The 24,451-nt window shown below is 42.5% G+C and overlaps 2 protein-coding genes and 1 long non-coding RNA gene across 4 annotated transcripts in view; 2 read left to right on the top strand and 1 right to left on the bottom strand.

The window, feature by feature from the left end:
* Positions 1 to 12,763, bottom strand: part of CYP19A1 (cytochrome P450 family 19 subfamily A member 1) — a 121,579-nt gene extending 108,816 nt beyond the window's left edge. For both annotated transcript variants that reach the window (XM_077127889.1, XM_077127886.1), the window contains exon 1: positions 12,536 to 12,763. The gene's annotated coding sequence lies outside the window, so the exon portion shown is untranslated. The remainder of the gene's footprint in view (positions 1 to 12,535) is intronic.
* Positions 2,682 to 21,733, top strand: LOC143656113 (uncharacterized). Its single transcript, XR_013162401.1, has 3 exons — positions 2,682 to 3,554; positions 4,659 to 4,774; positions 18,024 to 21,733. It is a non-coding gene; the product is annotated as an uncharacterized LOC143656113 (long non-coding RNA).
* A 181-nt stretch (positions 21,734 to 21,914) lies between these two features.
* Positions 21,915 to 24,451, top strand: part of GLDN (gliomedin) — a 75,312-nt gene continuing 72,775 nt past the window's right edge. The window contains exon 1 of the mRNA XM_077127892.1: positions 21,915 to 22,277. Coding sequence (XP_076984007.1) covers positions 21,915 to 22,277 — 363 coding nt within the window. The remainder of the gene's footprint in view (positions 22,278 to 24,451) is intronic.

The following is a 24,451-nucleotide window of genomic DNA, read 5'->3' on the forward strand; positions in this document are numbered from 1 at the left end:
GAGGATTCTCTCTAACCTGTGCCTTCACCCTGTGTCTCTTGATTCTAGTTGACCAACACCCAGCCCTTGTCTCTTGCCCACACCTAAGCAATAGCCCTTGAACTCACTCCTGTTCTTCCTTTTCCAATCTACCCTCCACCCCACTGGCTAAGCCTCTCCTAAAAGGTCATTCCAACCTGACATAATCCTATGGCTGTGGAAAACAGAGCCTTTTACAGTAATTTCCTATGGACCTTTACAAGTGTATCATTCCCCATCTAGCACTATGTCTCCCACTCCCCGACCACTTGCTGCCTCTGGAGCCTGCCAGGGCTTTTCTCCCTCCTGGCCTGAGCTCATACTGCAAATCTGCCTGGAATGCCCATACCTTTATTTGACAGATCCCTGTTCATACTGCAATCCTTGCCCAATTACCACCTTTTCCAGGAGCTCCTTCCCCCGTCCTCTTATTTGAAATCAGTTGTGTCCTTCTTAGAGTTCCCAAAGCAGTTCAACTGACCTCTCTGGGTCCCATTTCTTCCATACATTAAGTGGGTAGATGATCTTTAAGGTCCTTCAGAAAAGACCTCCTGATCACATCTCAGTCTTGATGATTTTTTTTTTTTTTTACTTAACTGACATTTATAGAACACAACACCCAACTGCAAGTATACCTTCCAGCATGCATAAAAATTTACAAAAATTAACCTCATGCTGAGCCATAATGCACGTTTCAACAGATTTTAAAGGATTAAAATCACACAGAGTATGTTCTCTGATCAGACTAGAAATCAGCTAGGTATCAATTATAAAATAGAATATTTTTGGAAATTAAGAAATAAATTTGTAACAATTGCACAGAATCAAAGTAGAAATCACAATGGACATTAGATTATATATATATATTTTTTGCTTTTGCTTTTTTTAAATTTTTTTATTAATCAAAAAAAAGAAAAGAAATTAACACAACATTTAGAAATTATTCCATTCTACACGTGCACTCAGTAATTCTTAGTATCATCACATAGATGTATGATCATCATTTCTTAGCACATTTGCATCGATTTAGGAAAAGAACTAGCAAAACAGCAGAAAAAGATATAGAATGTTAATATAGAGAAGAGAATTAAAATAATAATACTAATAAAAATATATATATATAAAAAAAGGAAAAAGAAAAAAAAACAAAAACAAAAGATACAAACAAACAAACAAAAAACTATATTTCAGGTGCAGCTTCATTCAGTGTTCCAACATAGTTACATTACACTTAGGTATTATTGTGCTGTCCATTTTTGAGTTTTTGGATCTAGTCCTGTTGCACAGTCTGTATCCCTTCAGCTCCAGTTACCCATTATCTTACCCTGTTTCTAACTCCTGCTGGTCTCTGTTACCAATGATATATTCCAAGCTGATTCTCGAATGTTGGTTCACATCAGTGGGACCATACAGTATTTGTCCTTTAGTTTTTGGCTAGACTCACTCAGCATAATGTTCTCTAGGTCCATCCATGTTATTACATGCTTCATAAGTTTAGTCTGTCTTAAAGCTGCATAATATTCCATCGTAGGTATATGCCACAGTTTGTTTAGCCACTCGTCTGTTGATGGACATTTTGGCTGTTTCCATCTCTTTGCAATTGTAGATAATGCTGCTATAAACACTGGTGTGCAAATGTCCGTCTGTGTCTTTGCCCTTAAGTCCTTTGAGTAGATACCTAGCAGTGGTATTGCTGGGTCGTAATCCATTCTGCCATTCTATGTCTTTTGATTGGGAAATTCAGTCCATTAACTTTTAGTGTTATTACTGTTTGGATAATATTTTCCTCTACCATTTTGGCTTTTGTATTATATATATCGTATCTGATTTTCCTTCTTTCTACACTTTACTCCATACCTCTCTCTTCTGTCTTTTCGTATCTGACTCTAGTGCTCCCTTTAGTATTTCTTGCAGAGCTGGTCTCTTGGTCACAAATTCTCTCAGTGACTTTTTGTCTATAAATGTTTTAATTTCTCCTTCATTTTTGAAGGACAATTTTGCTGGATATAGAAGTCTTGGTTGGCAGTTTTTCTCTTTTAGTAATTTAAATATATCATTCCACTGTCTTCTAGCTTCCATGGTTTCTGCTGAGAAATCTACACATAGTCTTATTGGGTTTCCCTTGTATGTGACAAATTGTTTTTCTCTTGCTGCTTTCAAGATCCTCTCTTTCTCTTTGACCTCTGACATTCTAACTAGTAAGTGTCTTGGAGAACGCCTATTTGGGTCTATTCTCTTTGGGGTGCGGTGCACTTCTTGGATCTGTAGATTTAGGTCTTTCATAAGAGTTGGGAAATTTTCAGTGATAATTTCTTCCATTAGTTTTTCTCCTCCTTTTCCCTTCTCTTCTCCTTCTGGGACACCCACAACACGTATATTTGTGCGCTTCATATTGTCATTCAGTTCCCTGATCCCCTGCTCAAGTTTTTCCATTCTTTTCCCTATAGTTTCTGTTTCTTTTTGGAATTCAGATGTTCCATCCTCCAGTTCACTAATTGTAGCTTCTGTCTCTTTAGATCTACCACTGTAGGTATCCATTGTTTTTTCCATTTTTTCTTCTTTGTCCTTCACTCCCATAAGTTCTGTGATTTGTTTTTTCAGATTTTCTATTTCTTCTTTTTGTTCAGCCCATGTCTTCTTCATGTCCTCCCTCAATTTATTGATTTGGTTTTTGAAGAGTTTTTCCATTTCTGTTCATATATTCAGCATTAGTTGTTTCAGCTCCTGTATCTCATTTGAACTATTGGTTTGTTCCTTTGACTGGGTCATATCTTCAATTTTTCGAGCGTCATCCATTATTTTCTGCTGGTGTCTGGGCATTTGATCACATTTCCCTGGGTGTGGGACCCGGCTGGTTGAAAGGTTTTTCTGTGAAATCTCTGGGCTCTTTTTTTCTTTTCCTGCCCAGTAGGTGGCGCTCGTGGCGCTCGTCTGTCTGCGGGGCCCACCAGTAAAAGATGCTGTGGCTCCTTTAACTTGCCAATCTGAATCTCGCAGTCGGCCCGGGAAACCACGCATGGAGGGGGGGTTGCCGGCCGCCGCGGCTTGGGGGAGTGCTGGTCCAAATTGCCCAGCTGGCCCGAGATGCCAAGCGTGGTGGGAGGGCCCCGCTATCCAACGTTCCCAGTCAGACCGGGGAGCCACGTGCGTGGAGGGGACCCCAGTCGCCAGCCGCCCCGGCTGGGAAAACGCGCTCCCCTCAGGTATCTCACCACAGCGGATTCTCCCTGCCCCTTCAGCCGTTCCAGAATGGGGTACGCTGTCTTTTTGGTCTCTGTTGTGGCTCCGGGAGCTGTTTCGTATTGTTTCTGTTTCTTTAGTTGCTTTTCTGGAGGAGGAACTAAGACCCGCGCGTCTTACTAAGCCGCCATCTTCTCTGGAAGTTCTTGATGATTTTTTATAGGCCTATTTGTCTTCTCACTGGTCTATGGACTCCTGAGGTCAGACATTAGACCTTCCTATCACTATGTTCTGCGGCCTCACCCAGAGCCTTCCCAGAGTCTGCCTTCAGGGAGTGTCTACTGAATTGAACAGAGGTACGTAGCACCAAGGACCCATCCTCTGGGTCCAGAGGCCTATGAAAGAGTGTCCCAGCAGGCTGCACCCTAATCCCTCTGACCCTGGGGAGACAGAAGGCCTAGGGCCTCATGGAGAAGAGAAGAGTCTAGAGAAGCTCCCTGGAAGGAAAGGAAGAGAAATCTGTTGACATCCTGTGAACTGAATTGAGAGGAAACACTGGGAAAGAAACATGATAAATAAAAGTATTGAGAGCAGCAGCTAAGAAAAGGTGTATCCTCATCCCCTTCTGTGAGAGAATGAGCAGGCAGAGCTGCATCTCCTTCCCCTACATCCCTATCTGGTGTTACTCACCACCTCCCACCCCCCACTGGACAGAGCTACACTTAGGAGGCAAAGGGCTGCTTCCTAGCTTTGAAGTAGACTTGAGTGGAACCCTCAAGCCCACTTGTTCTAGTTTGCTAGCTGCCAGAATGCAATAATACCAGAAACGGAATGGCTTTTAAAAAGGGGAATTTAATAAGTTTCTAGTTTACAGTTCTGAGGCCGAGAAATTGTCCCAATTAAAGCAAGTCTACAGAAATGTCCAATCTAAGACATCCATGGAAAGATACCTTGCTTCAAGAAGGCTGATGAAGTTCAGGGTTTCCTTCTCAAGTGGAATGACATATGGCGAGCACAGTGAGAGTTTCTCTCTCATCTGGAAAGGCACATGGCAAACACGGTCAGGGTTCTCTCTCACCTGAAAGGGTACATGGTGAATATGGTCATCTGGTAGCTTCTTCTACTGGCTTCCTGTTCCATGCAGCTCCCCAGGAGGCAGTTTCCTTCATCTCCAAAGATCACTGGCTGGTGGACTCTCTGCTTCATGGTGCTGCAGCATTCTCTGTTCTCTCTGAATCTCCATTCTCCAAAATGTTTCCTCTTTTATAGGACTTCAGAAACTAATCAAGACCCATCTAAATGGGTGGAGACACATCTCCCCTAATCCAGTTTAACAACCACTCTTGATTGGGTTACATCTACAGGGAGATGATCTAATTATAGATTCAAACATACAATATTGAATAAGGATTATTCTGCCTTTACGAAATGGGATTTTGATTAAAACTTGGCTTTTCTAGGGGACATACATCCCTTTAAACCAGCACACCACTCCTACCACGTGTGGGATAAAGCGAATCTGTCAGTGAGTTTGAAGAACCTTGACCTCTTCAGAGGAAGGTGCCCTAATTGCAAGGTATGGTGCTCTTCTCCTGATCTCTGGCTGTGTGAGCGGGAGAACAAGTGGAGATTTTTCTATGAACTGTGCTGCTCCTTGACTAATTTGAAAGCACAGAGGGAAAATCGATAGAGGACTACTTTTTTTAATACTATATTTAGAGAAAGAAACTGTTTTGGAATTCAGAGATGAATTTTATATGAGAGTTTGTTGTTGTTTTATTGTTAATCATCCAAACAATAAAAGCAAACTGGAAATTCTCAAATGTCAGTAACCCCACCAAAATAGCTTAAAAATATATCCTAAGCCTTCATTGGTCATCAAGTTTTTAACTTTCTAGAAGGAAAGAGAAATTTCTGAGGAAAACCTGTCATCAGTTTTCCAGCCTTCCCTTTCAACCTCCCCTGATAGGGTTTTGCAAATACATTTGATTGCAAATGACTTTGGGTTAAACTAACTCACCTTGTGAGTTGTGTTAGGCACATTCCTGCCCCTCTTTGTCTTAGTCACAAGACTTCAGAAACTCTAAGTTTCCCTCCTGCTGTGGAGCCCTGTTAGCTCCCTGATTCCATAACCAATGAGCCCATGAGGAAACAATGCAACTTCTAGAATTATAGGTCTACAGGGAATACAGCCCCACTGCTGGCTGAACTGTTTCTAAACTGTTAATACAGAGATTCCAAACTTTCAGGCTTCAATAATGGCTCCAAGGAATTCAGTGTTTTCTTCTGCAACAAATGAATGCTGGAGCCACAAGAGCTCCTGAACGAGCCTTAATTGGCATAGTAAAAAGGACAAAATTGACTTTTTGCCCTCTCCCTTCTTTCCCTTCCAGTTGCCTCCTGTGCCCCTTTCTACGAACTTCTCCCCAAACTCCTACTGCCATGTCATTGCCACCCAAGAGTCCAGGCCCTTGGTGGCCTCTCATTGCCCATTCTGCTTGGCCTTTTTCCAGCCCTCTCCTTCCCTGCCTGCCAGGAAGCTCTTTTCTATAGAAAGCTGCTCTCAAGTGCGAAGCACTTAATTGCCTAACTTATTCTTAGACACAGTGCTTCCTAAAGAATTAAAATGCAGATAATAGAAAAAGCAAGTAAGCTCCAAAACACATTAATTTTAAATAATAGAATATAAGGCATCAAGGATGGACCAAGATGGGAAATGTTCTGTGGCCCGGGAACCTTCCAAATCCAAATTTTTGTGTCCAAAGCCCCAGATTTGGGTGTGACTCCAGCTTGTTTTGTTTTGTTAACTATGTGGTCTTGGAAAGTTTCTTTAATCACTCTGAAATACAATTTCTATGACTATAAAATGACTATGGATCCATTTACCTAGCCAAAAGATAAAGCAAAAGTACTTGCAAACTGTAAAGCACAGCTCTGGTCCTAGTGTCCTCCCCCTGCCCCACCATCCCTGCCTCCTTCTCCCCTTGGTGTGTTTAAAACTGCCACCATCTCTTCTCTAAGCCATCTCCATCTCAGCTCTGACACCCAGATGCCCTGCTGAGAGGAGGAGGGAGGGAAAGATGTCCATATTTTCCCTTCCAACCTTCCCCATGCTTCTTCCATTACCCACCTCATAACTCGCCACAAGGAATCCACAGGGATTCCAAATTGTTGTTTTTTGTCTGTAGATTCCTCCCTCCCCTTCCTTCCCACCCCTCCAAAAAAAAAAACCACTCCAAATCTCTGACACCCAAAGTCTGAATTTCACTGCAGGGTTTCTGACACCATCTGTAATAGGACAACAGCAGACTGATGTACCCAAGGGAGAAGGAAAGAGGGTCTGTGTGGAGCCTCTGGGATGAATAAAACCAAGAGATATGGGACTCTTTTTTTTTTTCTAATCTACACAAAAGCATATCCCTTCTGGCAATATTCACCTATTCATAGCATCTCTCAACCCCCTCAAAGACTGGGCAGCGTGATGAAAGGCACAGTTCTACTTGAAAATCAGGCAGCTAATGGAATTGGGGGCTATTCCCACACATGAAGGCCAGTCAGAGGGCAGCCCTTCAGCCTCCAAAAGGGCAGACACTCTCTTTTATTTTAACTGTAGGCATTGCTCATCATGTGCAAACACTAATGTGCTTGCTCTTCTCTGCTGTGTCCTCATGGGGTAGCAGAATATGATGCTAATCGTGGGTGTTGCACTTTGTGCTTGTGCTACAAGTAATTAAGAATCCATAACTTCTTGGGAATTAGTTTAGATGTTCCTAATTATCATTGAGTGCACATGGTAACAATTTGTTCCCAAATAATTTGGGGAATTTTTCTACAAATGCTAACATAGAAATAGGAGCTAATAAAACAAAGCCAAATTCAAAGGATAATAGGACATCATAATAGCGGGACTGTGGCATTTATTAAACTTCAGTCTGATCAAATTAAGTAGCGTGTCCTGACTCAGGATCACACAGTGATCAGAGCTAGGACTATATAAGTACAGCCCTTATAACCCAGCTCTTGTATAGTTGATGATGAAACAGGTACAAAATAATATAGACCAAAAGATAATTATGAGCCAAAAAATAAAAGGCAAAATCAAAATGGGTGAAAACCTAAATGCTGATACAGTTCCAACTAACAAACATATGGCAATTTGAGGGAAGAAAAGCGTTAATGGGAAATACAAATTTCAGAAAGGTAGAGCAGATGTTAACTGGATATCCAGTTAAGCTGGTCACTGATCTGGAGTTTTCTACTTTTAGCTCTAGAGATCCTAATGGGTTACAAGTCTGAGGATGAAGTGATTACAAACTGGGAAAACAAAAGTGAGAGGCAAAACAATAACAAAGTGCTGGGACTTGTGTTAAAACAAAAATTGAAGTCAGAAGTAGTGCGGTAACCTCACTTTGGATGAAAATGACCATGAGGAATAGAGAAGGAAAACAGGTCTTTCTCCCTTACCTACAAAAGGGGACAAAGTGCTAGTTACAAGAAAAGCAAAGTAATTAAGAAAATTTGTGAGTCCAGATAAAATTTCCCCATGTTGATTGGGGTAGGTATTCAAACTCGGTTGCGACAGAGCAGGTCTGTCTTAAAACCCCTTGCCATGGTTCTGAGAAGCAGCAAGGGATGGATGCTCTGTGGTGCTTGTTGCTGGTAGGCTGAAGAGGTTGTGAGGACTGAGATGGCTGGGAAGAAAGGTTCCATTGTAAGGGTGTCCAGCCTGAAGATATTCAGCTCCTCCAAGGTCTGATTTCTCTGCTCTGTCCTTTTGGGTTAGCAGAGTATGATGCTGACCATGTGGGTGGAGCCTTGTGCATGTCCAACAAATAATTAAGATAATTCCTGAGCCCAGAAAAAAAAAATCCCAGCTTGACTGGGGTGGGTGTCCAAACCAGGTTGCTATTTTACCCACCACTGTCAGCTCCATGCAGTTTACTCCAGCACCCTGCAGCCCCAACTCCCAAGTGACTAGAAACAAGGTTCTAGGAAAATGAAGGAAGATCAGTGCATCTGTGGCATTTAATTCAAATGTCCAGAGCTCCTAGCCAACAAGAATGAGACTGAAGCCAGACTAATAGTAACTTAACGTGAGCCTTAGGGTAAAAGAATTCTTGCTGGTGGCCTTCTCAGTGACAAAAAATATAGAATATGGCTCAAGTTTAAATATTATACTAATAAATCTCAGGCACTTATACTTCTACTTGGGTTTTTTCTTTTACCAGAGTTGTCCAAAATCATGTAAGTACCCAAAGAAAGGAGCAAAGCACCTATGGTACATTGTTGTTTGTGCAAGTTATAAAATAGGATAGGGTTGTATAACAGGAAATGCCTTTCTTCAAACCCACTGGCCAGAAACAAGGAATTTTGAACTTGGAAGAAACCTTAATAGAGACCTAGATTTAGGGTAATAATACAATCTGACAAGATTGGATGGGTCTTGGGAGGGGCCTGTGCAAAGAGGAGCCTTGAAGTCTAAGTGTCTTTAGCCTCATGATGTATCTACTTCTGCCAACGCATCTCTGAATGATTTCCTCTAAACAGCTGTCACTGCATTTCATTGAATCACAGCCTTTCAAACCTGGAACTATGAATTGGCTTGTCCATGGCCATACAGCTATTTGGTGATTGTAAATTGGGAAAAGTCAGGGATCCAGCCCAGTCTTTTGACTCCAAATCCAGTCTTGTTTTCCTACACCCACTACCTGCCCCTTTACTTTGTATATACCCCTAATCATCCAAAAGCAGTTCATGTTTTTGGCTTCAGACCATCAGTAAAAGGTCTTACTCAACCAATATCTTGAAAGAAGAAACACTTCTAACATTTAGAAGTAAAGTTAGCTGGGACTTGGTACAGCCCTAAATGGAAGCCAGTGGGTAATATACAGAGCCATATGTCAGGCTGGTGACAGCCCAGATCTCCCTTGCTTGTGCTCATTGTCCTTCTCCATTGCTTCCAGAATCAAGTGCCAGGGCTAATTAAACTCCTCATTGAAGTCCAAGGCATCACTAGGGATTCAGCTGGCAAGCTGGCTGGTTAGAAAGCATAAAACAGTCCTCTTTACTTGATTTCCACAGACTTCCGTTAGTTGAGCCATCTAATATTCCCAAGATTCAGTCATTCTTTTCTTTCTTTCACTCGTTCAAAATTCCTAATGAGTGCCTTAGGAAATAGGATGCATCAGTCTCTCCTCTCAAGAAACTTATTTCTCATGAAAAGACGTTAAGGTGAAGTGTAGGCAGATAGGAAGAGGAGAAAGAGAAATTCCCTTAGGTACAGTTGACTAGTGTGGCTTTCATGGGGAGGCAGGAGCCTACAAGTTCCTGGGAGGACCTAGGTGTGAGGGATTTTTGATCCATCTAAGCCTTGGTTGAACAAAGATATGGATCCCTGACACAAAGCAATAGGACACATCAGCCAGTTGCTTGAGGAATGGTTAATTTCTACAGTTCTCCTAGGTGAAAGATAAATGTTATCTCACTGTACATAGACACTGTGCCAGTTTGAAGCTATTATGTACCTCTGTTAGTTTACTAATGCTGCTGGAAAGCAATATACCAAAAATGGAGTGGCTTTTGTAAAGGGAATTTAATAAGTTACAATTTTACAGTTCTAAGGCCAAATTAAGGCACCAGTCAGAGGTGATCTTCACTCAAGAAAGGCTGGTGCCATCTGGACCATCTCTGTCATCTGGGAAGGCATGTGGCTGGCATCTGCTGGTCCTTGTTCCTGGTTTCATTGCCTCCAGCTTCTGATGCCAGTGGTTTCTCTCTAAGCATCTGTGGGCCTTCGCTTAGCTCCCAGAGTTGTAGGAGCCGGCTTGCTTAGCATCTCATGGAAAGGCACATGACAATATCTGCTGGGCTACAAGCATCTCCAGACATCCATGTCTCTGTCAGCTCTGAAGCAACTGTTCTCCAAGCATCTGCATTGGTCATGCCACATCTCCACGGACATGATCTAATCAAAAGTTCTGCCCTACACTATTGAATCCGGATTAAGAGAATTGACTACCCTAACAAGATAGGATCAGGATTAAAACATGTTTTTTTCTGGGGTACATAATAGCTTCAAACTGGCATGGTATCCAGAAAGCCACGGAGATAAGGAGTGGAGAAACAATTCAACAGTCAGACCTAACTGTACTAATCCAGAGAGATATAAATATAGTATGACTGCATTTTCCCACGAATGTGTGTATCTGTATGACTAAGAATGTATGGATTAGGATTGGATGGATTGAGGGGGTGGGTTCCAGGGGGACAACTTGCTGAATGTAAAGGAAAAAGTGCTGGATTATGTGCTGTTTTACTGTTGTTTTTCTTTTTTTTTGTTAAGTTAATGACTTCTTTATAAATTGTGATTTGTATCATTACATTTATATAGTGCTTCTAATTTTAAATTTCTTTTTGTTGTGTATTAATTAGTACAGTAATTCTTTTCTGCTATTTTATTTGCATTTGCCTATTATCTTTTGCCCACCTTTTTATTTTCAACCTCTCTTTATTAGCTTTTGTTAATTGAGTTTCTTTCTTGTATATAGCATATAACTACATATTTGCTATTTTTTTTACCCAGTCTGACAGTCTGTCTTTTAATGATTAATTAAAGTCTGTTGGCATTTAGTATAAAAAAAGTACTTAATTGTAGTCCTTCCATTTTGCTTTATGTTTATTACTTATCCCCACCCTCCACCATTTCCCTAATTAATTAGCTCTGGTTGCTATCCAGTTCTTTTATTTCTTCTGTTAATTTGGGAGCGCTATACTACTTCTCCTTTCAATTAAGTTCCTCCTCCTTTTTGCCACTCATAGTCAAACTCATATGCATTTCTGTTATATGAAAATAAGAGCCCAGCTATTTCCCCTAAATTCTCTTGCTGAATGAAGGATGAAACCTTCATCGTGCTTTCATTTCCCATTCTCTCCCACCAAAATGAGACCTGCAGAAAACTGTTACTTCCTCTTTTTCTCCTCTAGTGCTTTTAGTTCCAGGCTACTATTAGCAGTTCCCTTGAAATATCTCTTCTATTTTGATCACTTACATTACACACCACTAATGTGTAATCCACTAAATGGATTATCATCCATTTGGATTTAACTAATTATGTATTATAAAAACACTTGCTCACCCCTATTTATTTTCTTTTCATCCTCCCTCCATCCTTAAGGCTTTAAGCTGATTCATTTATTGTTTTGTTAGATCTATCCTTAAACTTTTTTTCTCTGATGGAAGATGTGGGTAACATGTCCTTTGACTTCTTGCATATTCTCAATTATGTTTCTTTCACCCTGACAGGTGAGTGGTGTCTTGGATACAGGGTTTTTGGTGTGCAGTATTTTTCCTCTTTGTAATCTTTGCACGATTTGCCTCATTCTCTCTACTCTAGGTGTTATAGAAGAGAATAAGAATAGGGTCCTTAATCTCCAAGTAATTTGTACTTTTTTTCTGAACATCTTTCTAAGATGTTCTTTTTTTTTTTTTTTTTTTAAAGACAGAGAGAAGGAAGGAAGGATAGAAGGAAGGAAGGAAGGAAGAAAGGGAAACATCTTTAAACATTTTCTTGTTTTATTGTATTCTGTTTCTCCGTTTTTGTTACATGGGCTGGGGCCGGGAATCGAACCGAGGTCCTCCGGCATAGCAGGCAAGCACTTTGCCCGCTGAGCCACCGCGGCCCCCCCTCTAAGATGTTCTTTTTATCCTTAGACTTCGAGAATTTACCAAGCCCTGACTCATTTATCCTGCCCAGAACTTGCCAAAACCTTCCATTCAGCAAACGTGGACCTTGGGAAATTTACTTCCTGTTGCTTACTATCCCCTCTCTCTTCCATCTACTAAATTTTCTTGCAGATCTTGTCTTTTGGTTCTAGAAAATCATTTTGTGCTCAACTTGGAGTATTTAATCCTGATATTATTATTTTTAAAGTTATCATTGTTTTCTAGTACCTCTATTTCACGAGAGCCTCTTCTAAGTGTAATGTCGAGCCCTTAGCTGTGGTAGAGTTTCCTTTTGCTGCACTCTGGGCTCAGTTCTAGCAGTTGGGATTCCTTTACAGAGGGCTGATCCATTGTATTCCCTGTCAAAGGGCCAGAAGACTCTCCTTCCCTCTGTTTTCTCAGGTCACCTGGTCTTAGGGGTGGAAATAAACTCAGTGCATCTGTACAACTCTCCCCCCCCCATCTCATCCAGCCCAGTCCCCAGGTACCTAGATATCGTTGGTTCCTTATGATTACAAAAGAGGGGCTGTTTGGAGACCAGGTGTTTATATGCACAGCTCTAAGAAAGCAGAATGTGTACCATTCAGTAGCCAAGTTCAGGGTTCATAGTCTGACCTGAGCTCCTCCTGGCTGGGTCCAGTCTTCCGGTATCAGCTCTGAGTCCCCAGACTCTCCTGGTGAGTACCATCCTCTCCAGGCTTGATATCAGCAGGAATTCTTTTGGTTCCTTCCACTCAGCCTCTGTCTCTCTAGCCTCTGACCCCAGGGAGGAAAGCTCTTGAGCTCTCAGGCCACAAACTCACCTTTCTTTCAGATCCATAAACATCCCTGAGTTGCAGAGATAATGCCCTTATCTGGCTCTAGGAATTCATGTTCTTACATCATTGCTCCCTCTGGACTCTCAATAAAATTTTACAGTGGGGCTTGGCTTCCTCTCTCTTGCCTTGCTTACACATGATAACATTCAATGCTTGTCCCCACCTTTGTTTTTAAACCTTGGAGCCAAGTGCCCCCTAAACCATTTTCTGCATCATCAGTTTGTAGCCTTTCCCTGCCCAATTCTTCCACTTCTCTCCATCATCCTGAGCATTCCTGACAGTCCCAAAATTTGGGCCAATAAAGTCCCCACTTTCAATGAACAGGGCAAGGGTGAATGCTGGTGGTTTCATTAGCATGACTTTGGGCAAGTCACTTACACTTCCTGAACCTTGTAAGGCTTTCTCATCTATAAAATGGTGATAAGACCTGCCCTGCCCACTTCACAGGCTTATTAAGTGGCTCAAATGACATGAGAATTTACTTTGAAACCTGGAGTGCTATATATATGTAAGGCTTTGTTTTTTCCTTTCAAAAAACATTGGTTCAAGTTCCTTAAGGGGGCCTTTGCAATATTAACTTACTTCCATGGATTTGGCAGTTTCAAAGCCACTCTTAGAGTTCCTCTTCATATTTTCTTTCAGTTTCTGAAAACAATCACTTTTATGTTCACTGAAAGGCAATAACTTCAGCTGAGAAAGAGAAGGCTTCTCTCTACAGTCTGGCATGGTTATGATTTAAAGTCAGTGAATACTGGAATTTCCCAGTCTTTCTCTGATGTGAATTAGAAGGTTGATGGCTAGACATAGAGATGTGGTCCACACTCCCCTTCAAGGAAGGACTTGTTGCCCAGCTGCAGGGGCTGATGTCAGAGGTGCCTTAGCTGCAGAAAGCCACCTTGCTCCAGATCATACCTTTCGTGGGGCAGCCCACATTTGGTGACTTAGTGAGATGGGTAAAAGCCCAGCCATTTCAGCTCAATATGGGAACTGATGAGAAATACTGGATCCAGAGCTTCCCCCTGAGCCTTGCATGTTGGACTTTACCCTCTGCCATTCCTGCTTCCTCTTTCTTTCACAGGTGTCAATACCTAAATTCCATCTTAGTGTCTACTTCTGGAAAATCCAACCTGTGACAACTGGCTACAGTACAACTAGGAGGGCACAGTGGGATGGGGAGGAGACTGTTATAAACAAAGAATGAGTGTAAAGGAGGGGGGAAGGGGTGGGATTGGAAATGGCACTGCAGCTACAACCTTGGACAGCTCCATGCTGTCCAACCAATAGGTAACTTGAAAGTCTAAAGATGCTGCAACTATAATAGCGGGGACTGTGTTATTACCTGCACAACTTGACCCAAAATTTCATGAAGGAAACAATATCATCTATTTTCACTACCACCCCTAGAGATAACCTGATTTGGTGCTCTTACCTTGAAGAACTTTTTCAGAAAATGCAAATGCATGCTGGGTATTATGCAAAAAATCCCAGCTAATACCAAGATTAGCAAACTAATCTAAATATTTGTCATGGTTTTATTTTCAGCCATCTTTATATATGTAAAGAGAAAGTGGCATTCTCTAGAAATAAAAAAAATAACATTTCATTTGGAATGGTGAGTTTAAAGCCTGAAATTGACCCTGGTGGAGGTCAAAGGTCAAAAATATTTTTCTGTAATGACAGAAGCCACCACAAGTTCTGGCAATAATAGGTAGTTTTTTAAAAACAGAAAATCTGTCATCCATCCACCCACCTTCACCTCCAAAACACACATTTAAAACCCCTCACTAAATCAGAAAGAAAGATAGATGATAAAGATTGAGATGGTATAATCTGGGAATGCCTACAGTGTATAATGATAGTGACTAAATGTACAAATTTTAAAAATGTTTTTGCATGAGGGAGAACAAAGGAATGTCATTACTGCAGGGTGCTAAAAATAGATGGCAATTAATATTTTTAAATTTCAATTTTAGTGTGAGACTAAAGCAAAAAATGTTTATTTGGTACAAAATTTATATTTTGACTAGTGCGTTTCCTAATATGACTTATGTAGATAGCTTAATTGAATACCATAAGTACATGGAACCTTGAGTAGGACATGATTTTGTTGGTTTGTCCAGAGTGATGCCCTGATAAATCCCAAAGTGATTTGATCAGTGAATAAAAAAGTATTCGCAAAGTCTCCTTTGGGGAATGGTGAGAACGGGGGAAAATTCAACCTCCCCAAGTTGAATTCTTAATATTCTCGCAAGCAGTTGGACAACCAAAGCCCCCAGTCTTGGGGTTTGTTGATATGAAACTTACCCCCACAAAGGATAGGTCAAGTCTACTTAAAATTAGGCCTAAGAGTCACCCCCAAGAGAACCTCTTTTGTTACTCAGGTGTGGCCTCTCTCTCCAGCCAACACAACAAGCAAACTCACCACCCTCCCTCTGTGTACATGGGACATGATTCTCAGGGGTGTGGACCTTCCTGGCAACATGGGACAGAAATCCGAGAATAAGCTGAGACTCAGCATCAAGGGACTGAGAAAACCTTCTCGACCAAAAGGGGGAAGAGTGAAATGAGACAAAGAGGCAATGGCTGAGAGATTCCAAACAGAGTCGAGAGGTTATCCTGGAGGTTATTCTTATGCATTAAGTAGATATCACCTTGTTGTTCAAGATGTAGTGGAGAGGCTGGAGGGAATTGCCTGAAAATGTAGTGCTGTGTTCCAGTAGCCATGTTTCTTGATGATGATTGAACAATGATATAGCTTTCACAATGAGACTCTGTGAATGTGAAAACCTTATGTCTGATGCTCCTTTTAGCTACTATATCAACAGAAGAGTAGAACATATGGAATAAAAATAAATAATAGGGGGAACAAATGTTAAAATAAATTCAGTTTGAAATAGTGGTAAATGAAAGCGAGGGGTAAGAGGTATGGTACGTATAGTTTTTTTTTTCTCTATTATTTTATTCCTTTTTCTGTTGTCTTTTTATTTCTTTTTCTAAATCGATGCAAATGTACTAAGAAATGATGAATATGTAACTATGTGATGATATTAAGAATTACTGATTATATATGTAGAATGGAATGATTTCTAAATGTTTCGTTAATTTTTTTAATTAAAAAAATAAATAATAGGGGGAACAAATGTTAAAATAAATTTAGATTGAAATGCTAGTGATCCATGAAAGGGAGGGGTAAGGGGTATGGTATGTATAATTTTTTTTCTGTTTTCATTTTATTTCTTTTCCTGATGTCTTTTTATTTCTTTTTCTGAATCGATGCAAATGTTCTAAGAAATGATCATGATGATGAATATGCAACTATGTGACGATATTGTGAATTACTGATTATATATGAAGAATGGAATAAAAACGCACACACACACACAAAAACCTAAACCCCTCACTGGCTTCCCACTGCTGTTAAAATATAGACCTAGTCCTACAAGTTCCCAGCCACCAAGTGTGGCCTCTAAGTCTGTATGCAGCCTCATTTCGCTCCATTCTCCTCTTTGCTCCTTATGTTCTCTATGCTAAACCCACACTGGCTTGTTGACAGTTCTTCAGATGAGCCACGTTACCTCCAGTCCTAGGGCCTTACACGTTCTATTCACTCCGGCTGCAACTCTCCCCACCCCCACTTTCACTAATTAACAACTACTCTTCTTCAGCTCCAGATCAAACATCATTTCCTCAAGGAACCCTTCCCTGACCCCTCACTCCTTGTCTAGGATAGGTCCTTCAATGACATGATCTCACAGAATCATGTTCCTTTCTTTCAGAGTTTATCTCATTACCTCATTTATAGTTGTACCCTCATTTCTTTGATTACTTGATTGATCTCTATCTCCCAATTAGATGGTTGGCTTCAGGAAAGCAGGACTGATATCTCATTTTGCTTTCCATTCTCTCTTAGTTCCTAGTACAGCTCCTGCCATATAATAGACACCTAATTACAATTTGTTAAATAAATGGATGAATGAAAGAAAAAGAAATAGTCACTGACTTTGGTGGGGCGGTTTGAGGTTTCTTGGGGTTAAAATGTAGAGATGGGTATAGAAAAAGATTGCAGAAGAGATTGAGTAGAGCTAATAAATGAATTCAGCAAAGTTGCAGGGTACAGGATTGTCTTAGTTTGTCAGGCTGCTGTGACAGTTACCACCCAGTGGGGTTGGCTTAAACAACAAGCATTTATTGGTCCATGGTTTCAGAGGTGGGAAGTCCAAACTCAAGGCACTGACAAGGTCATGCTTTCTCCCCAAAGTCGGTAGCATTTTGGTGCCGACTTATCATCCTTCTTGGGCTTCCTAGGCTTGCATCTCTGCCTCTCGTCCCATGACAATCTCTCACTTCTAGTGTCTGCTTTTCTGGTTTCCGCAGACTTCTACCTTCTTCCTTTGTGACCTTCTCTTAAAAGCCTGTTTGTAAAGACTGCTACGACTCAGCAACAAAAATGACAAAACAATCCGATTTTAAAATGTGCAAAAGACTTTTATATAGACATTTCTCCAAAGAAGATATACAAAGAGCCAGTAAGGACATGAAGAGGTACTCCACATTATTAACCATTAGGGAAATGCAAATAAAAACCAGGATGAGATACCACTTCACATTCACTTATGATATTGATTATCAACAAATGGAAAATAACAAGTGATGGCAGGGATGTGGAGAAATTAGAACCCTTGTGCACTGTTAGTGGCAATTTGAAATAGTGAAGCCTCTGGGAAAGCCATTTGGCAGTTCCTCAAAAAGTTGAACATAAAAGTACCATATGATCCATCAATTTCATTCCTAGGTATATCCCACAAAAATTGAAAAAAACAGACTCAAACTGATGCTTGTACACTAATGTCCATAGCAGCACTATTTACAATAGCCAAAAGGTGGAAACACCCCAGGTGTCCCTCGACAGATGAATAAACAAAATGTGATCTACACATATAATGGAATATTACTCAGCTGTAAAAAGGAATGACGTTCTGATACATGATACAACATCAATGAACCTTGAAAACATTATGCTAAGTGAAATAAGCCAGTCACAACAGGAAAAATATCTGGAATAAACTAACAGAGTCAAATAGATTAGAGGTTACCAGGGACTAAGAGGAGGGGGATTCAAGAGTTACTGTTCAATGGGTAAAGAGTTTCTGTTTTGGGTGATGAAAGTTTGGGAAATGGATGGTGGTGAGCCTGCACATCATTGTGACTGTAGTTAATGCCACTGTACTGTATGCTTACTATTTAAAAAGCCAAATTTTATGTTATATATGTATTTTTTTTACCAGAATATTTTTTAAGTACAAGTGAGAGGAGCCTGGATGAGAAATGTACATGTTGGCAACTATTGGAGAGACTTTATTCCTAACCACTGGCTGTTGACTTCATCACAGAAGATCAAAATACCAAGTGCAGAACTTTAAAGCAAATGAAAATTATTTACTTCACAATCAGGAAGAGATTCTATGGACTTAAAGTCAGAGTATATTTTTGAATTGGATTTTATTCTCCAGGGCCCTAAATTTAACTAGCTGGAATCATTTTTAAGGACCATTCTATTTAACTTTTGGAAATGAAGTATCGGTCTTTTAATGGGAAATGTACTTCTCATAGTAAAGATAGCACACGATGTTCTTGGCTTCGCTGGTCTCTCGAAAAGGGAATTCACATCTCTCCCTATGACCCCTGTGTATCTTGAACCCCTTACGTCAACAAAACAGGCAAGATTGATAGCTAACTTTTTTTTTTTCTTAAGTAAGTAGTAGAATGTACCAGTCCATCCTGCAAAGTGCCAGGCAGGGGAGCCTTAAAGGAGACTGTCAAGAAGTCGCAGTAGGCTTGAGAGTCCAGAAATTGAAGGGCCTCACATAACCAACCTCAAATCCGCTACATTCAGATAAGAGCCCAAGTCTTCCACACATCCAAAAGTTGTTTTCCTCAAAGAGCATCAACAGATGCTCTTTGCTGCTTAGCACAAAGCCCCTCCTATCAATTGTTAGCTGCTTAGCACAAGCCCCTCCTATGAGGGACACAGTGATAATAGGTCCCTGTTTTAGTCATACTATAAGCCAACTGAGGAACTATTAAATTGTGGAAGATGGTAAAGTTGCTCAACAGCCTAGGGTGCAGTATAAATGTCAACAAATTCAGACACAATAACTAATAAAGCTAATGTCCACTGAGCACTTAATACGCAGTACCTTCCATGCATTTCTCATTAAATATTCACAGCCCTATGAGACAGATACAATTCCAGGCTCCTTAGAGAAATCGAGTCACTTACCCAAAGACACACAGTTAAAAACTGGTTTCAGGCTCAGGTTCATCTGGTTTCCAAAGCCATGCTTGTAACTACCATATCCCTGGGCCTTGCAGAGTTCAGAAAGAGGGAGTGCTTTGGGCTGACACAGGAGAGGAAGGCTTGATGAGGAAAGAGGCTCTGAGCTAGGTCTTAAAAGGAGCATTCTGAAATAGGTGAGAAGAATAAAGGCCCATGCATGGAACTGGCGGAGAAAGGAGTTATAGAGAGAAGGAAGAGGAAAGAGGGAGAAAGAACAGAGCAGAGCTGGCTGCTTGGATACAGCTAATTTTGGGTGATGGATAAGTGACTATATCTGCCTTGTGGGCTGTATCAACATGCTCCACTGTTCTCCTTCCTTGTAAAATGCCACTGGAGAGAGTGGTGGGAAAGGAGTCTGGACTTTGTCCTCCTTTTGCCTTTCTCTTGGATCCAATCCACTGTCCTTGCCACATCCCTTCTAAGTCTTGTAACCAAAAAAGGGCAGCATCTTGGCCTGAGGTTGTCTGATAGAGCTTGACTGGCTGGCTGGCTCCAAGAGGGCCTCACCTCCACTTGCCTACCGACTCTGGGCTCTGAACCAGTGGGGGGGTGGTGTCAGGCTTCCACCCACTCTCCTGACAGTTGGACAGCCAGCCTTCCAAGAAAAAGTGGGACCAGTTCTATGGCTTAAGTAAACTTTAGTCCTTGAGCTCTATCCCGTTTCCCACCACACACACATTATTCTACATAAAAATGCCCTCACTGTATTACCATACCTTCATTCATCACTCATCAGGTCATGACAGCCAGGGATCATTAGGGGTTAAGAATGAGAGAGTCAAAGAAGACATAACCCCTAACCGTAGGAGACATTATTGGCAGATGGTCAGTCAACAGTTTCTTCAGTGTTACTATAAAGAGAAGTATAGCATGTTCCATGGTGGTTCCACTACTTATTCTGTAAGCTAAATGTATTGTTCACTATACCCATTACAGTTGCCTGATACCCAGTAAGTCTTCAGTAAATGTTTACTAAATTAAATGGAGATCTTTCTGGTGCTGAATCCCAAATCTGCTTCTCTGTGGCTTCTCTCCATTTGTCCCAGGTCTTATATCTGGATGAAAAGAGAATAATGGTACACGACAATTTGTCAAATAGGTCACAGCATGTTAAGGTTGGAAGGTAATGAACAAAGTTGTTTATCTTACTGCCACCCCCTTCTAGCTATCATCTCTTCATAGTTGGGGTCCTTCTTGAACCACTTAGACCTTCATGCTTTCCTAATTCCTCATCACATAAGATGTTCTTCTAAGAATATTCAAGTTGGTCACTTGTCCCTATTCAATCCCAGGAACCCAGACATTGACACACAACTTCTGGTTGAGATGCAACTTCAGTTTTCTTGTGCTTCCTCAATGGACGTACCCTTGGCAATCATGGTAAACAGAGGGCAAGCAAACTGATACCACCCAAACTTTTTCTTCTATGCCAAAAATCCTAGCTGCAAGAATTGGAATGTAAATCCTTGAGGAGGATGATTAAGAGCTCTTATCATTAAGTCAAAAGGCACTTAAAACCCCATCATCCTACTGGTCCCCAAATTCCCGTGCTGAAATCGTTGTGCCCCCAGTGCTGAGGGAGTTCTTGCTCTCCTTGTAGGTTCCAGCTGGCAGGTTCCAGAGGAGATGCCTCCTCTGAGATACTGGAAACAGCAATCTTGGCTTCTCTTTCGGGTCTTCCACACCATCGGGGCCTCATGCTGGTCCCAGGGTGATACTGCTGCTGTAGAAGAAGCTGAGAAAGTTGAAAAGTGAAGAGGTCCCCCGAGAAGACTGTGTTTGGGGTCAGTGGCACTTGAGGCTGAGCAGGCATCTGAGCTGACTGAAGAGGGAGGATACTGTGAAGACATAATTAGGAGGCTTGGAGCAATTGCCCCTGCAGGCAGGGCAGGCTAGGTAAGGCCCCGAATTGGCCTGGCCACGGTCTTATAGACCCTTCAGCCAGAAGGCACCCCAAGCATCCCCCTGGTCCAAACTCCTCATTTTACAAATGCAGAAACAGACATCCAGAGCCATCCTGTATTCGCTCAAAGTATCCCAGCTGGTTAGTGTCAGAGTGGGGTTAGAATCTGGTCTCCTGATTCCCATTCTGAAGTTCGTTTCTCATCACACTGCCTCCTCCCAGGGACAGGTCCCACAGAAGATTTCAGGACCTGAGGAATCCTGGAAATCCCCCTTCATGGATCACTCCTGCTTGCCAGGCAGGATTGGGTTTTCTGGTTCTGGTGAGCCACCGTTTTAACCCTCCAGTGCCAACTGTCTCCCTATCCCCAACAATCCCTTTGCTGGAGAAGATGCTTGGGATCTGGCCACGTGGGGATCCGCGGCCTTTCGGGAAAAGTGGGCCCAGCAGCAAATCTCCCAGGGACTACAGCCACATGACTGGTCAACTTGGCACACAGATCCATTTCTCCAGAGAGGGCAGTGGGGACTAAGAGGAAGAGAGGTGGTGGAATCCAGCGCCTTCTCAGGCCATAAGAATTCCTGCTCTCCCCCTCAGTCTGACCCTCGCGTTGCCCGTCTGAGCATTGGCAGCGCCCACAGACAGTGGAGCAGGAAAGGGATCGAGAGGCGGGTTTGCTTGGCAGGGCATTGGGAGTGCCGGCCCTGCCGCCCCTCCTCCGCGAACTGTCTCGACTTGCTCTTCTCCCCCTCTCCGCCCACCTGTCCCTCCGGGCTGCTCGGGCGCCACTACTACTGTCCTCAGCCCCCGCGGCCAGCCAGGCCAAAAAGCGACGTGACTCACGGCGCTGCCACCAGCCCACGGCTTGCCCGAGGCGTAAAAAGGCTGCCCCAGCGGGCGGCGGCCGAGCCCTACCGGGTCCGAGCAACGCAGAGCATGGCCCGAGGCGTGGACCGGGGCCGCGGGGACGTGGGCTGGGGACTGCGCGGCGCCCTGGCGACCGTGGCGCTGCTCTCCGCGCTCAACGCGGCGGGCATGGTGTTCGCGCTGTGCCAGTTGCGCGGGCTGAGCGCGGCCTTGAGGGAGCTGGAGGCTCAGCGCGGCCGGGAGCAGCGCGAGGACAGCGCCCTGCGCGCCTTCCTGGCCGAGCTGAGTCGCTCGCAGCGCGGGGACCCCTTACCACCCCCGGACCCGGTCAGTGCGGCTCGCAACAAGCGCAGCCACGGCGGGGAGCCCGCGCCGCACATACGAGCCGAAAGCCAGGACATGTTGATGATGATGACCTACTCCATGGTGCCGGTAGGCGGAGGCTCGGCTCCCTGTGGCGCCCCGTCGGGATGGGCGGCGGGAGGCCCCGGTGCCCTCTTCTCACCTGGCCAGGCGGCAAGGTGTCCTGGACAGAGAGCCCTGGGTATGAGCACCGCTGGGTGACCTTGGCAAGCTCCTAAGCCCTCTGTGATTGGTTTCCTCATCGGTTAAATGGCGGGGAGGTGGGTGAAAAGTGTCTTTCCCACCTCTGATATTGATTCTGCAGGTAAATGAGGGACAAAGGCAGCCCTTTTCAAGAGACTTCCTAACTTTTGACACGAGTTTTTACCCACCCCCCCACCCCCCGCCCCTATGCCATTTGCTTGTGACTAAGGCGTTCTGAGAGGATGGGGGCGCATCTCTGGAAGGGCTCAGGTTTCTTCATTAAAGGCATTCATTCCCTGGTATAATCAGGTGATCTGGCTTGTCATCTCACCTCAGCTACCCTCATGAGATTGTTGACCTAATTGTTTCCCTTTAAGTGGAAACAGTCAACCTTAATTTTACTGCCACACTCAGGGCCTAGGTGCTGAGAAAGTTACTCCTGTGTCTAAAGTGGTTCCAAATGGGAGAAATCAGTATAATTGTGTGGGTTTGTTTTTTTTTTAATGCAGCACCGAAGCTGAGATTCTTAACTGAGGATTGGGTTCCAGGCACAGTGGGCTGTAGGAGAATCCATGGAACTTCAGAAATTACTAACATCATCGTGTGCACGTATGTGTGTATCTCTGTGTGTGAGCATATGTATGTGCATGGATGTGAGTATGCACACCCATCTGGGAAAGGCATTCATTGCTTTCAGAACCCCTCCCCCCCCAAAAAAAGTTAAGAAACATTGCTAAGAAAATCTTTTAAAACCAAGCCTCAAAATCTGTTGTTCCAGTGTCAAGTTTCTGTGCTTTTGCTTTTAACTCACTAATTATTTAACAATTAAACTGAGGTCACATTTCAGTCGCTGGTCCATTTCATTATCCATTACAATTGCTGTGGTCTTATTTCACTTTATCATTAGATTCCAGTTCTGTCACTACAAGTCGACTGTGAACTACACTTCAGAACCCAAGGTATCTGAAGATAAATCTACTTAAAGCTGGCTGTTATAGAAGCTTTTAAATATCTTACATGAGCTGAAATGCTTTGAAAGTACTGCACACTTAAAATACATCTTTTGAGAGGGATCAAGTTTTTCTATTCCAGGCTTCATTTTTACCCCTGTTATTTAAAAATCTGGGTCTAAGCAAAAATTTCAAGAAGGACGAATGTAAAATAAAGATCTCCTTAGGAGAATTCCCTCTTCCCCTCAATCTGGCTCTCTATCTTGCAAATTGAGGGTTTTAAAACCCTCAAAGGGGGGATGTATCAATAGTTTATATTTTTGATCCTATTTTTATGCTAGGTGTTCATGTATTCAAATTTCAACCTATTCAATCACAAAAACAAGAGACTCGGGTCCATGTAATCTGAAAGATAGATTGAACTTTAGTTGCTTGGCAGTGCCACCACCAGCTCTGTTACTGGTCAGAGAGCAGAAACATCATGTTTGTCAGGCTGTGAAGCATTTGTAGATTATCATCCACTTATTTTCCACCTGCAAGGGTTGTGTTGTTTTTGGTTTTTTGGTTTTTGTTTGGGGTTTTTTGGGGTGGGGGAGTTAGGCATGCATTTTATTGTAACTTATAAACAGAAGACTTTCCTGGTAGCAGCCGTCTGGAAAATGGAAGTTAGTGCTCTGCAAAAGGGCGGGGAGTGCAAGGGACAGCTTATAAGTGTTTAGAACAAAGATATTCCATAGAGTGTGAAAACAAGAGTTTCAGCAGGGTCTCATGGCACAGGGGTCTGGAGGCTTGTTATCAACAGTGATCAAAGGGAGGGGAGTTTTATGCTTTGTTTACGATACCATCTATACATTCTCCCCCCTGCCCCCACCCCACCCTGGAGGTCTGATAACCTTGAACTTCTGTCCTGGTCCTTGTAGGCAGCTATGCACAATAGCTTTTTCTTTTAAAAATTTTTTTGAGAAATCTTCACACACGGATAGTCCATACATGATATACAATCAATGGCTCATAATGTCATCGTATAGTTGTAGTTGTGTATTCATCTCCATGATCATTTTAAAAACATTTGCATCACTCCAGGAAAAGAAATAAAAACTCATACATCCC

Source organism: Tamandua tetradactyla, chromosome 14 (assembly GCF_023851605.1).
Source record: "Tamandua tetradactyla isolate mTamTet1 chromosome 14, mTamTet1.pri, whole genome shotgun sequence".
In the NCBI taxonomy this organism is placed as follows: Eukaryota; Metazoa; Chordata; class Mammalia; order Pilosa; family Myrmecophagidae; genus Tamandua; species Tamandua tetradactyla.